The 14,977-nt window shown below is 36.7% G+C and overlaps 2 protein-coding genes and 1 long non-coding RNA gene across 3 annotated transcripts; all 3 read left to right on the top strand.

Annotated features, from left to right (window-relative positions):
- Positions 1–285: 285 nt before the first annotated feature.
- Positions 286–1,465, top strand: LOC110926240. Its single transcript, XR_002585072.2, has 3 exons — positions 286–424; positions 958–1,011; positions 1,275–1,465. It is a non-coding gene; the product is annotated as an uncharacterized LOC110926240 (long non-coding RNA).
- Positions 1,466–4,316: 2,851 nt separating this feature from the next.
- On the top strand, positions 4,317–7,195 carry LOC110926441 (F-box/LRR-repeat protein 4). The gene is made up of 2 exons (XM_022170207.2): positions 4,317–4,798; positions 6,079–7,195. The coding sequence occupies exons 1-2, from the start codon at positions 4,441–4,443 to the stop codon at positions 6,972–6,974; spliced, it is 1,254 nt and encodes a 417-aa protein (XP_022025899.1). The 5' UTR covers positions 4,317–4,440; the 3' UTR covers positions 6,975–7,195.
- Positions 7,196–8,511: 1,316 nt separating this feature from the next.
- Positions 8,512–9,668, top strand: LOC110921550 (putative GEM-like protein 8). The gene is made up of 3 exons (XM_022165891.2): positions 8,512–8,860; positions 8,951–9,225; positions 9,335–9,668. The coding sequence occupies exons 1-3, from the start codon at positions 8,701–8,703 to the stop codon at positions 9,509–9,511; spliced, it is 612 nt and encodes a 203-aa protein (XP_022021583.1). The 5' UTR covers positions 8,512–8,700; the 3' UTR covers positions 9,512–9,668.
- Positions 9,669–14,977: the final 5,309 nt, after the last annotated feature.

Consider the following 14,977-nt stretch of genomic DNA (forward strand, 5'->3'; position numbering starts at 1 on the left):
TGTTAAATACTTGATAAAGAATTAAATCATTTGACTTATGTAACGCCCCAAGAATTTATAAACTATGTTAATAAAAATAGTATGTGTGTAGAACTAGTTAACAATAGAAAGACAAGTAAAAACTCTTGATTTCTAACTAATACATATATATATAAGTAAGATTTAGTTAAAAGAATAAGAGATTGCCTTAAGTGACAAGAGGGTGAAGATCTAGGGGGCAAGAATGACAAAAGTGAAACTTGGATGGATAAAACATGAACAAACCACAACACACACACTGGTGAATGTGTGTGTGTCACGAACCAGGAAGGAGAAAGGGGAAAAACCCCCTTAGCATCACAAATCACCAAATTGAAGCCCCAAATGTGATCTTAAGATCGTGCATGTACTAATATTGGATCATCTACACATTATTAAACACAAGGTAAGTAGAATTTTGGTAATTGATGATCTTGAATGTGATGGGTTTTTATGAATCCTTGAACATTTGGGTAATTAGCATGAATAAGGAGTAGGAACACCATTTGGAACATGATTGATGCTGAATTTTCACTAAATGTTAGAAACTATGTAAAAACCCACTTATGATAGAATGGTAGTGATATGTAACATGGAATTTTGAGGTAGGTTAGTACATTGATGTTGTATGATGATGTTATTAACGAAATGATGTTATGTGAAATCGAATTTGGGTAAAGGTTGTATGAGATTTTGATTGAAATTGTTGATATTGATGTTATTGTCATGAACTAGTCATGTTATGCATACAAAACTTGTACCTTGTGCTTATCTAATGGTATGCACACCAAGTGTTTGTCGAAATGCTTGAATGAGTTGAACATGTGATATATATTGCTAAATGTCTAGAATAGAGAATTAGCTAGTTGTGAAATTAAAGCTATTATCAAGGGAATGGAAAGAAAGACATGATACTAAGTATGTAACTATGGATTGTAGGAATTAAGGAGGAAAGCACAAGCCGTTCCGAGTCTCAAACGAAGAACGATAAAGGTAAGTTATAGCTTACATATGATCATTATAATGTAATGTTGTAGTATACTATTGTTTAATGATTGAAGTTGTATTATGTAACAAGTTATGGTAAGCCGTTATGTAATCAAGGTATGGGTTGAATGAGCTAGAAGGGTTATGGGTGAAATTAAAGAAGCTTATGTTTAGAAAGAAGGTTTAAGAGGTTAACTTGAGGTTCATATTTACAATTGATGTTGTATAAATCTTATAATGAGAACGACTAACGGATTGCTTGTATGTAGGTAAAGCGACTTGCTAAATGACGCTACTTGGATCGAACACGCTCTTGATGCACGCTTCCGCAAGGATTTTAGTTTGGGTCAAAACTTTTGTTAAATATACTTTTGGTAAATGGGTCTTTGTGTAAGTAACAAACTTGTTTGTTGTTAGATGTCAAACTCGTAGTCAAAGACAATGTTAGTTGTTTATGGAATGTTGGGTTGTAAGATATTTAGCATCTACTAGTTAGTCATGTTATGGTTAAAATGCAGAATTATTTGACCCGTTTGGTATTTTCTCCGAATGAAGTTCATTAGAGTCTTTTAAGTTTTGGCCCTTACAACTTAGTTGAACACCATCACCTTCCTCATATTTACATTGCTTTTCCATTTCAAGTTCTCCGTAACCGATTACTTGATTGAATTTTATAATTAAGCCATTATTATTTGGTTTAGTAATTGCTAAACATCATACAAATAAGGTTACAACCTTTTTTGCAATTTTATCAGATAGTTGATGAACATCATATGAAATAAAAATAAAAATAAATAATAATAATAATAATAATAATAATTAAATATAAAAAAACTTAATCAACGTTATTATGAATTTAATTATAACTATAAATGGTTTTAAAACTTAAAAGATGCTAACCAATTAGAAAAGAAAATTACTAAAAGGTAATTTCATGGGGTATTATTATCTATAATACCTAATAATTGCAACAATAATGATTAAATAATGAACTTAATTACAGATGGTTTAAAACTCAAAAGAATGCTCTTTGCATCTTACCTCAAGTCTCATGGAATAAGGTTCAAATGATAACCATTGCATAATTAGGAACCACTTTTTAGCCCTTGGATCGTATTTTGATGGTTGAGACCTTTAAGTGCAATATCTATATCTCTAAGATGAAGATAATGTATGGTAATGAAGATTTGGAGCAACAAGAGGTAAAAACAGCTCGAATTTTTCCTTTTATAAATTCGATTCGATTCGTGAGTGTTAGTGTGTGTGTTTATATTGATTAGGGTTTCATCAAATGCAATGTGAGGGTTTCTAATCGGTGTTTATACAAATAATATAGAACCCAATTTTTATGTATGTGTATGTAGTGTGTAGTATGGGGTCTTGCTTACCTCATTCAAGGAATAACAATGAAAGACAGGGGTCATTGATTTCGAAAAACTCCGCCCCTTTGTTCGCCTTCTTCCTGATTTTAAGTTACGGTGAGTCAATTTCCTTTTTTCTGATTCTAATCGATTAAGAACTATACGTGATTAACCAACGAATTGTGGTAGATTTTATGTTTCTATTGCAGTATTTGGATTGAATTGACTGTTGCAATTTAATAATCCTCAGTTATAGTTCGTTTTTTGAATATAGAGAAACACTGACTTATTTAAGGTGCTTGATTTGGGTGAATAGTAGCAATATAAACTTCTATTGTAATTTGGTGTGATATTCAATTCAATATCAGCAACCTAATCAAATTGTTCCCTAAACATAGAGTAAATGTGTTCACCAGCAAGATAATAATATGTACTAATTTTCAATTATAAGAGACTTCTAATAAGGAAATATAGCTATTAGGTTATGTCAAGGTAAGCATAGTTTATAAAGAATATGTTGCAGAATAAAGTTAATACAACATTTTAGTAATAAATAATAAACTGCTTTCTTATCTATAAAAGGGAACAAAACCTGCAATTTGACTTTTAGATGTCAAAACTGAATTTATATGTATATGTGTATGTAGTATAATATATATATTTAACATCTATTTTACACCATCTAAAACAATGAAAAAGAAAAAATAAAAATAAAAAAATTTGAAAACTGTGACGTCTTTTGAAGAGGGTTGAGAAACCACACGTCCATAGAATTGAAGTTTTGTGAGACCACATGTGGTGGGGCGCAAACCTCTCTCAAAGCGTCTTAAAAACGCGGGGGAACACTGTACCCTCGGGCGTTTTGGGCCTTTTTTTGACTGGTAGTGCTACCACAAAGCGCCGAACGAGGAGTGGACTTTGGTCAAAATAACCATGGTCAAACGGCTAACTTTAAAAAAAACCGGTTTTTGTTTTAAAAATCTATACTATATTCGCACTTTCGTACCGTGTCACGCACTATCTATATCAGTCGTCGTTCCAGGAAAAAACAATAACCATTATGCATGTCGTGCATCGCACGGGTGTTCCCCCTAGTAGTATAGTATAGTATAATTTATTATTTGACAAGTGACCTAATAATATAATGCATTAAATTCAATATATTGCTTTGTTAGGTATCTAACATTAAACATCTAATTAAAATTAAAAGAGTTATTCATTAAACTTAACAAAAGCCTTTCACAAAAAAAAAAAAATTAAATAAAAAATAAAGAGGAATGCTTATGCCAAACTCTGAAGTCAACGTTAATATGGTTAAAGACAATATGGTCTGGTCTAGAGGTGCACAAACTAGGTTTTTTTAGTACCCGGGTTTGGGTATATACCCGAGCATGAGTATGATCGGGTTTTGACTTTTCGGGTATTGGCCATACCCTGTGTACCCGGGTTCGGGTTCGGGTTTTCAATACCCGTGTATTAGAACACCCTATTTCCGGGTCTAATTATTGGTCTGGGATGGTTCGGGTTCATGTACTGATCAGAGTTTTTTTTATTAATTTCTTTTTGGCATAAAACATAGAAATATAATGGAAACCTTTATTTATACATATTGTATGTCTTGAAATTTGCTCAAAAAGCCTCACACAAGCTCTAAACGTTCAAAAAATCTGTTGTACACAACGGGTCCGGGTATTACGAAAACCTAGGTACGCTGAAAACCCGGTACAAACCGAGTATAAAAAACCCGAATTCGGGTATTGAGCAGAATATGTATACCTGGTCCCTACTCTATAGGTTTAAAAAACCCGATTTTTCTAATACTCGGGTTCGAGTTTTTTATGCCCCTCCAGTTTAAAAAAATGCGATAGCCTAATTAAAAAAACACAAAAATCACAAAGCTACTCTTGTCAAAAAATCACAAAACTACAAAACCATCTGGTACCAGCATCGATCAATCATTATCAAACACGATCCCAACCCAACTCCCCAACAAACAAACACCCTCCAACAAATTCACAACAATTAGGGTTTCAATTCTCTCAACAATTCACCACCCAATTACCCCCAAATCGCCATGACAGAGGATCCCGAACCCGAACAACAACAACAACAAATCACCATCAACGAACGATTACGCGACGACGAGCTCCGTGCAGTGTTATCTAAACTCGAAACCGACAAAGATAAAGAAGTGTTCGGTCTTGTATGCAAGAAATGGCTCTATTTACAGAGCACCGAGCGGAAGAAGCTCTGTGCACGTGCTGGTCCGCACATGCTGAAGAAGATGGCTGCACGCTTCACTCGTCTTAAGGATCTTGATCTCTCGCAGTCTGCTTCTCGTTCGTTTTATCCTGGTGTTACTGATTCAGATCTGTCTGTTATTGCTAGTGGATTCACTGGGTTATGTGTGCTTAAACTTCGGGATTGTAAAGGTATTGTTTTGCTGTTTGGTTTTGATTGTTTGTATGTGAAAAAAGTTGTGATTTTTGGGTTCTTACAGATTAGTTTTTCTTGAATTGTGAGTTATATGTCTATGTGGTGTGTGATTAAACATGTTGTTACTTTGTTGGATATCTGAATACTATTGAAAGAAATGAAAAGTGATTGTTACTTTAAGATGCCAGGTTGCTAAACATGATCTTGTACAGTTGTACCCAAGGATCATTTAAATTGAGGAGATATTTAGTTGTCATATTCTTTATAGTGGTTGTGTGAACTCGTATCGTTCTATGTCCCACATTAGAACTTAGGGGCTCTTTGGCAACTTTTGAACGAGTAAGTGCTGCTGAACCAGTAAGAGTCTGAACCATTAAGAGCCAGTATAAAGTATAATGCTTAACAGATTTGTCTCTGATCAATTCAGACTCAATATAATGCTTAATCATTCAGAGGCAAATGTCTAAATCATTCAGACATCTGCTCGCGAAACAAACAATCTGAACCATGAAGTGTTAAGTGGTCAGAACCATTAAGAGCCTGATTAAGAGCTAAACAAACAACCCCTTAGTCTTATAACAGTGACTAGTAATTTTTTCTTTGTTTTTATGCTAATATTGAATTGTAGTTGCAAGAAGTCTTAATCTTCCACATGAATATTCTTTATAGTGATTGTGGGCACAGGAAATACTGTTTGTTGCACTTTTAGCCTATCTTAAATGCTGTTGAATATGAATTATGATCACATACTGTGGATGATTTGCTTGGTCTTTGAATTAAACCTGGGTTAACATCTTGATTGAATGTGTCATGGCAATCGTTTGACTTTTACTGCTTGATAGTTGGCCTACCGTGTGAATTAGGGTAATCATATAGGTGGCTTCTTAGGTCCATAACTATTTTTCTTGCCCACAAATATTCATGAGTGCCATTGTATATGTTCTGTTCAATGTGTCTGGCCCTGTTGGTTCTTATGGTGATCTTAGTTGTCGGTTGATGCTCGAGGAGATCTTAATGTCTGGTGTTTTGTTATCTGAGAAAACCAAAGGAAAATTTTCTTGTATATGTGTTCATAGTTTGCCTTCCAATGTTATTAATGAATTATATCTAAATACTAGATAAAGGTCTTTTTTTGAAAAAATTAAACAAGTCAATTTTCTGTGATTTCTTGCAGATAATCCAATTAGAATTATTGTAACAATTCTTGTCAATTATCAAACCGAAAACACCATGTTACTTGATATACTGACAAAGGATAACAATCATGTGTTTTTAGGTATTACCGATGCTGGAATGGCAGCCATTGGATCCGGTCTTTCTTCTCTACAGTCATTAGATGTTTCCTACTGTAGGAAACTAACCGATAAGGGGCTGTCAGCTGTTACAGAGGGCTGTCATGACCTAAAAAGATTACATGTTGCTGGTTGTCGCTTTGTTACCAACAAACTTCTGGAATCTCTTTCTAAAAACTGTCATAATTTAGAAGAATTAGGTTTACAAGGTTGCATCAACATCACCGACACCGGACTCACTGCGTTAGCTAACGGATGTAAACACATAAAGCATCTAGACGTAAATAAATGCACTAATGTCGGAGATCTCGGAATTTCCACCGCTGCCGAAGCTTGCTCAACTTCGTTAAAAACATTAAAGCTGCTCGATTGTTATAAACTCGGAGATAAATCTATATTCACAGTGGCTGACCTTTGTAAAAACCTTGAAACCCTAATCATTGGAGGATGTCGGGATTTATCTAGCGACTCAATAAAATCACTTGGTGCTTCTACTCGTTCCCTTAGGATCTTACGAATGGACTGGTGTTTAAACGTTTCAGATGCTTCGTTAAGTTGCATACTTTCGCAATGCACTTCTTTAGAGGTTCTCGATATTGGCTGTTGCGAAGAGGTGACGGATGCTGCATTTGCAGGATTAGGGAACGGGAACGAAGGGTCCGGGTTGGGTTTGAAGGTTTTGAAAATTAGCAACTGTCAGAAGATCACCGTGTTGGGAATAAGCATGGTTTTAAAGGCGTGCAGGTCACTTGAATACCTTGACGTGAGGTCGTGCCCTCTTGTTACGAAAGCCGGTTGTGACGAAGCTGGATTGAGGTTTCCGGAATCTTGTAAGGTGAATTATACCGGGAGTTTAGTGGAGCCAGATGTCTTGACTTGAATACACGCCGTTACGGTTTTCTTTATGTTATTCGGGTGTTTGTCAGTCTCTTTAATTTGTTTGGTTTGCTGTCTTTGTGGACTTTATTGTGTGCATATTATCAAATATTTATAACTTTTTGATTAAAGTTCTTTCTGTTCTAGAATTGTTTAAATGTTGTATTTCAGTTTCAGACTCAAATTTAAGATCAAACCATGACCAGATATGTTATTAAGTTCTAATGACTAATGCTGTCTTGTTTGTGCATGATACCAAACCACTGTTGTAATATCCAGCGTAACGAGCAATTTCGAATAGTGGTTAAAATGGGTCGGGTCGGGTTTAGTTCGGCAGTTATAATATGACCTGTTATTCCTGTTAGAAGGTAAAATATAGGTCAAATTAATCAGTTAAGGCTGAACTACCAGTAACAATGGCATGTGGATGATTTATCCACCTAAAACTTGTCAGAGAAGTATCAACTACCAACTACCAGTAACAATAACAATGACATGTGAATGATTCATCCAACTAAAAGTTGTCAAGTTATGCCATCTTTACATGTCGATAATATGTCATCATTCAACAGACACCAACCATCAATCTCCACATGTGAAACATGTTATTGGAGTTTTGATTAAACGGGGACTACCATTGTCTAGCTAAAAAGTTGTTTTTTTTTTCCATTTGTATCTTCTATACAGTTCAGTTTTTTTTTTTTTTTTTTTTTTTTTTTTTTTGAACGGCTAATTTCTTTAATCTTCTGTCGTCTGTGGGACTTGAAACCAAGACATTCTCCTTCCCAACCTAGATGTTTTAAAGGCTTTGCCTTTGCCAATGGACCACCCCCCATTGGTAGTTCAGCTCTTTCTACAAACACTAATGTAAAGTGGAATAATTCTACGAACCAAACGATCAACGATCCTTGGTGTGGACAAGTTCAAACAATTCGAACAATACCATTTACATATACCGCAAATGCTTTCGGGTTAAGAAAGGATGTTGTGCATATCTTAATTGGAACCTATTCATCTCTCTACAAAGCTCGTCGGTAGTTATTATGGAACTTTTTTTAAGATGATAAAAATTTTACTTATTTATTATTATTATTATTATTATTATTTTTTTTTTGGGGGGGGGGGGGGGAGGGGGGTCTTATTGACATATTCATGACATGGCATACAATCAATCATACATGGCGTATTTTGGGTGCTAAAAGATGAAATCAAACATTCAGAAGACTATAATGTCAAAAAACATGAACAAATGAGAAATAAGCTATACCCACCACTTTACACCTCAATCTCAATAAGCAAAATAAAGGCCATCTCACCACTCTTGCATACCAGTTTGCTTAGCTTGCTCATGTAACTTGAAAGGGACTTGTTACTATGTTGATTATATACTATGCTTTTTCCTTCTTCTATTCAGTATCAACTAATAAATACCTTATTGATCAAAGAAAAGTAGCCCACAAAAAGATGATGTAAACAACCATTCTAAACTGTTCTCCCATATCAAATTGAGTGAATCAGTTCCATCACTCATCAGGCTTTCTTTTATTTCCACATATTCAAACCACCAGCAACAATGACACATTAATGACTCATACAATCAAAAGTTGTTAACTTACACCATCTTTATGGGCTTATATATATCATGACTTAGAACACAATACTCATCAACTCTATCAGTAAGTTTCATTATCCGCAAGGCAGCCAAATCATATCAGTCTGACTTTAAAAGCATGGATAACAGACTCTCAAACATCGTCATGGGCATTCCGATCACATCGACAAGAGGATTATTATCGTCTAAACCTTATCAACCTCAATACCCTTTTTCCACTTCCAAAATCAATGGCATAGAAGGAAAAGGCAGTTGTGCGACGCTGATTAAAAATTACGGTGATGGTTTCACCCGATTCTGTGATGATAAGTTTTTATATTTCTCTTCTTAAATCTATTTTTTTTATTTTATTTTTTTTGCATTTTCAGTGAGCTTAGGACCCAAACTAATTGAAATGGTGAAACAAAAGTTGAGTTATGGTGCCAACATCCTTCCACTTGGCCGCGAAGGAAAAATATTCAGGAAAAAGTTCAGTACCATGGACAGTGAGGAGTTGTTGCATGCAACTCAGTGCTACCTATACACTACAGCTGGTGCAATTGCCGGCATGCTATTCGTCTCTACCGAAAGGGTAGGATTTTGCAGTAATAGGTCCCTGAAAATGCATTCTACTATAGGGGAGGTTTTGAAGTTCCAATATAAGGTTTGTAGCCTCCAAAATTCTTATATTTTATTTTGCAAATTTGCTTAAACTTGTAATGTATTGATAGTATTTTTTTTTTTTTTTTTTTTTTTTTTTTTTTTTTGTGAAGGTCTCAATCCCACTAGGAAAGATAAAAGGAGTAGGAGAGAGCATGAACTTGAAGAAGCCATCAAATAAGTATGTGGAGTTGGTGACTGTGGATGATTTCAACTTCTGGTTTTTAGGCTTCCCAAATTATAGGAAAACTTTAAGATACCTTCATCAGATATTTAGTATTGCTTGTTAAAGATATAGATGTAGAAACAGTAATGTTTCATATTATGTAAATATCAAACATACAGCATTTTCTAGCATGACTACTTTGTCCAATAGGAAGATACATATATATTTACTTTAGAACAGAAAAGAATCACAGAGATTTCATTTCCTGTGTCTTGTATGTTTCCATGTTAATTTGAACATCAAAACCAGTAGTTTTATTTAAAGAATTAACTTCAAGAATACAAATTTGATAATCTTCTAGAGACTTCAATACTGAGAGACATAAGGAGATGATAAAGTTGACGCAGAATGAAAAATGAAATCGAAACATCTTATTCAAATGAAACCTTCGCATGACAAGAAACATATACGGTAAAAAGCAATGACCTTGAGAAGGTAAAGTAGTGTCCCAGCAAATATTCAACTACCGACCACCAGTAACGCGATATGGATTCACCTAAAAACTGAAATCCTTAATCTCTACACATCCAAAGTGCAAGGGTTTATTAGTTATTAGTTAAAGATAGTTATATGGCGGTTACATGGCCGTTATAAAGTTCAGGGACTGAAAGTGGCAAACCAGAAGTTGATAACCACCACCCCAAGGGTTGCGAAATCCCTTGGGAGGCACCTCTTGATTTCGGCAGCCACAAGGAAAGGAAGGGGACGCGACTTTTGGCTTATGGACACACCTCTTCATGATTCATTCACATCCACACAATCTAGAGACACACCCGTTCACGAAGAGACACGTCCATTCACTCGCATCCATTAGAAACTATAAATAGGGCTTAGAATTCATTTGTAAAATTCATTCCATTGTATTCAAATTCAGTATGCAATAAAGTTTAGATTATCGTTTATGTTCTAGAGATCAAAGATCAAGTCTGGGCAACAATTGGTATCAGAGCATCAGCTCTAAGGCATCACAGGGAATTCGCGATCAGGTTTTATTATTCTTTCTCAATTCGCAAGTTAGTTTTATTTTCGGTTCAGGGTCGAACCAGGGGTTAGGAATCTAGGGTTTTGATTCCGGGGTTTAGTGCGAATTAGATTGATTGTTTTTTACGCGTTGGGTTATACACGGGGGTTAAGGATTAGAGGTTTGTAGAAACCAAGAAAGATAAAAGTTTTTTGAAAGTGAAGATTGTTTGGTCAGAAGACATGTCAGGGACAACCGGACCAAATTCACAAATTGTAATTCAAAAGGAAGGAAGTTCTCTTTCCCAATTCCAGTGTCCTATTTTGAAAGCAACAAACTATACGGTTTGGGCAATTCGCATCAAAACAATTTTGGAAGCGAATGGACTTTGGGAAACGATTGAACCGGCAGAAAATACGAAAACGGATGTTAAGAAAGATAAGGCAACAATTGCTTATCTGTTCCAAGCATACCGGAGGATGTTGTATTGCAAGTTGCAAGTTGTAAAACTGCAAAAGAAATTTGGGAAAATCTCAAGACAAGACACGTTGGTGTTGATCGGGTACAGAAGGCTAGTTGGCATACACTTTTATCAGAATTCGAGTTAATGCAAATGACGGAAGATGACACTATAGACTCCTTCACCGCAAAGATAAACAGTGTAGTTACCCGAGCAAGCGAATTAGGGACAACACTGAGTCAACCGACTCTGGTACGCAAACTCCTAAATGCAGTGCCAGATTAGTTTACTCAGATTGTCGCCTCGATGGAACAGTACTCCGATCTAGAAACAATGACGCTAGAAGAAGCGGTCGGAAGGTTAAAAACGTTCGAAGAAAGACTTAAGCAAAAGAAAGGAAGCCCAGGAGAAAGTCAAGACAAGTTGATGTTTACACATCACGACAACAACTCAAGCAGAGGAAGACTGTTAAGATCTGAGTTTGGATTGATTATGCTTGTTTGTAAGAATTTGACAAATTAATGGATATAAAACAATGTAAAATGCAGCGGAAATGAATACAAACTTTATAAGCATAATCAAAGAAGAGAATAGTTTGATAAACACATGCTTTCTCACTGAGTTGAATGATTACAATGAAAATCAAAAGACTACAAGCATGCTTACAATACTAAGCTCCCCCTCAGCTTGATGCCCCAAGGTTGGTTGTACAAGATGAATGGATTGAATTGAGGAGAAGAACTCACTCAAAACGATCAAGTGTAACAGTACAGAGTACTGTTACATTTATAGACAATCCAATCCTCTGAAGCATCTCAGCTGACGGTACCATGAAAGTGACATCTAACAACCTAACAAACTCTATCTACTGATCTATACAACTACTGCTTTGCTAACTACTGACATTGCATTACATTACATAGAACAAACATAAAACTGCTGCTGCATCATTCTACTGCTGTGAACCCCGCAGTACTTGTCATGAACAGCAGTGCTTGACTCAAGGCAGCAGATTGAACAGCAGGGCTTTTAGTCTTCATTAGTCTTTGTGTTGATCAGCAGTTGTAGGTCAGCAGATGTTGATATAGGCAGTACTTTAGAGCATATCAGATGTTTGAGCCACATTCAAGGGGAGAGCAAAGTGTAGGCTGCTGCTTATTGTTAGTCCACTGATGTGATCCGGTTTTGGCTTTACATTATCTGTTCCTCTGGTAGGGTTCAATCCCAACAATCTCCCCCTGGAACAGATAATGCCAAAACCCTTCATTATTCAGGACCTTTATTTCTCACCAAAAGTTCCTTAACTTGTCTTTTAAATGGTCCGGGTTCGGTATTTCGTTATGATGTACCTCCTTTCTTATTGATGATTTACGGCCTTTTAAAGCAGTTGTTCACTGGTCTCAAGCTAACGGGAGGGAAAGGCCCCGAAGCAAGGCAAAAATCGAGCATCGAAGTGAGCATATAAGAAGAAGTGCTTAAAACTAAGTAAAAGGGCGACCACCTTCAACATGAATTACTTTCTGGAAGCAGGCTATGCCGCCACACCTCCCCTGTGAAAGAGGGCTACGCAGCTGATTCGGTTAATCCTAATATGCAATTTCCATCTCTTCTGTAATCGACACTATGAATATCGTAAGATAAGAAAGCTGCTAGCAGAGGGTGATCGTGGATTGGTTTCAGCTTCAAATTCCTTGGAACTTAGATCATCTTCATCCCTACACAGTGAAAGTTCAAGGAGATCCTGCAAATCTTCAAGACTCAGGCCAAGAGCTTCTTTCCTTGAGATGTACTTTACTTCACCATTGGTTCTGACCAGAGTCAATACGTGGGTCTTTTGATCAGACATCCACTTTAGTATTTTTAAACCAAATGGGTTTCTTGGGAGAGACTTATTCTTTGATGAGTTTGGAGATGATGGCCTTGTGAACACTTGCAGACTTTCAGACATTCTTTTGAAGGCCATCTCAATGACATTGTTAGCTGCAGCTATGTCTTCTGCAGTTTCTTTTTCGATCAGCTCTTGCCTTTCAATGTCTGTCATGCCTGTTGTAGTGTTTGGTGATGCAGGCTTGGTTAATACCTTCTTAAAAAGGTTCTGAAGCTTTGTTGAGTTCTCTTCTTTTAATCCCATTTTCATGATGGCATCATTGAAGTACTCAGCTTCCTTTTCTTTGACCTCTTCTTCAGACAGTTGTTTTCCTTTTTCTTGGTTTGACACAAGAGTAGGATTATCTGCTGATTGGAACAGTGTTTTGAGGTTTTCAATCTGCTGTTCAAGCTTCATCATTTGTTCACATTTCTTTGAAGCACCTGAAACAGTTATTTTTCTTTTCTTTAGCCTTTCATAGGCTTCATCAGTCTGCTGTTTTGACCATTTTGATATGGCTTCAGCAGCATCCATTTTTGCGTCCACCAGCTCCTTTTTCTTTCTTTTGTACTCAGCGGTGAGGTCAGCAATGAGCTTTTTGAATTTGCTCCAGTTTGGAGCATTCTTCTTCTTTGTAGGATCATTCTTGATTCTGTTAATCCTATCAGCCTCATGCTTTAGAGCGATTATTGGCCATTCTTCAAACTGTTTTTCTTCAGCAGGATAAAATTTTTCTTTCATGATGTAGGCTAGATATTGTTTTCTTAACTTTCTTCGTTGTTCAGCCTTTTCTTTGTTCAGTTCTTGTGCAAACTCTTCAATCTGCTTTACTTTAGTGAGGAAGAAATCCAGTCTTTTAGCAATCCCTTCTTCGCTTAGACCTTCACTTTCACTCTCAACTTTAGCTCTTAGTTTAGCTTGCCTTGCCTTGATCTTGAGGTAATCATCCATATCCTCTGGTGGCATGTAGCCTATGAGTGAGGAGAATTTTCTTTTTGAAGGATCTTCTTCTGTATAGAATTGCCTCATCTCATTTTTGATAGCTTCAAGTTCCAGTGGATACTGTGCAGCATTAGGATCATGTATGCCCTCATCGGCAGAGATTGGCTTTCTTTTTCTGTTGAAGAGCTTTGGTTGTGATGTATGAAAGGTGAGAGCAGTGGTGGATGGTTGACTAACAGCTGTTGAAACAACTGGTGCCTCAACCGCTGTTGTCATTACAACTACTGATGTATCAGCAGATGTCTTCTGCTTTTGAGCAGGGGTTGTGGTGGCAGTTGTTTGAGTGATGATAAGTGGCTGACTAACAGCAGTTGAAACAACTGGTGTTTCAACCACTGTTGCCATTACAACAGATGTTATAACATCTGCCGTCTTCTGCTTTTTGGCAGGAGGTGATGATGGGTTGGCTGTTTTTGATGGTGATGGTGGTTTTGGTGCTGTAGACACAGATGGTGGTGGAACAGTAGTTGTGGTGGTGTGTGGTGATGTGGTGTGTGTTGATACTGCAGTTTTGGTTTGACTATTTTCTGGCTCAACATACATACCATCATCAATTCCCTTTTTCTTCCACTTGATCTTCTCCCCCTTTTTGGCATTATCTGAGAAGGGTTCATTCATGAAGAGAACAGTGGAGGGAACTTTTCCAGAGGCACTTTGAATGTGAGCTTTGATGGCTTTAATATCTGCCTGAGTATCTTTGAATCTTGATTCCACCATATTTGTCAGCTGTTGAACATGTATGGCATGCTGCTGATCTGCCATCTGCTTTTGTCTTTCCAGCAGTGGTTGAAAAAGATTCCATAACTCATTTGCAGCAGGTGCTTGTTGAGCAGATGCTTGAGCAGGAGGAGCAGTTGATTGGGCTTTCTGAGCTTTTAACAGCTGCTGCACCATATCTTTTATTTCAGCAACTGAGGTCTCAAGGTTTTCGACCCTGCCCGTCAATTCCTGATATTTTGAATCATCACCCGAGTTAACAGGATCATCTGAATCCCCACCAGCAGTGGTTTTACCAATGAATGACTTAGGAACAGAGTCCCAAAAGTCAGCCATTGATGCCCCTTGTTCTTGGTACTGGGGACTTCTTTCTTCAGCACTTGATAACCTTTTGATGTTGCTAGTAGTTAAAACAATCTCACTGGTGGTTCTCAGTGGTGCTATTGAAGAAATTGCTTCAAGGGAGTCTTATGAATGTAACCACTGTCCAAATGTAAACCAGTGGGTTCAACATTTGTAGTGG

This window comes from Helianthus annuus, chromosome 17 (assembly GCF_002127325.2).
Source record: "Helianthus annuus cultivar XRQ/B chromosome 17, HanXRQr2.0-SUNRISE, whole genome shotgun sequence".
In the NCBI taxonomy this organism is placed as follows: domain Eukaryota; kingdom Viridiplantae; phylum Streptophyta; class Magnoliopsida; order Asterales; family Asteraceae; genus Helianthus; species Helianthus annuus.

Excerpts from the sequence above, each read along its gene's own strand:
- LOC110926441 (XM_022170207.2), top strand. The coding sequence starts at position 4,441 with ATGACAGAGGATCCCGAACCCGAACAACAACAACAACAAATCACCATC. Across the intron at positions 4,799-6,078 it reads TAAACTTCGGGATTGTAAAG|GTATTACCGATGCTGGAATG; the intron begins GTATTGTTTTGC and ends ATGTGTTTTTAG.
- LOC110921550 (XM_022165891.2), top strand. The coding sequence starts at position 8,701 with ATGGATAACAGACTCTCAAACATCGTCATGGGCATTCCGATCACATCG. Across the intron at positions 8,861-8,950 it reads GACGCTGATTAAAAATTACG|TGAGCTTAGGACCCAAACTA; the intron begins GTGATGGTTTCA and ends TTGCATTTTCAG. Across the intron at positions 9,226-9,334 it reads TTTTGAAGTTCCAATATAAG|GTCTCAATCCCACTAGGAAA; the intron begins GTTTGTAGCCTC and ends TTTTTTGTGAAG.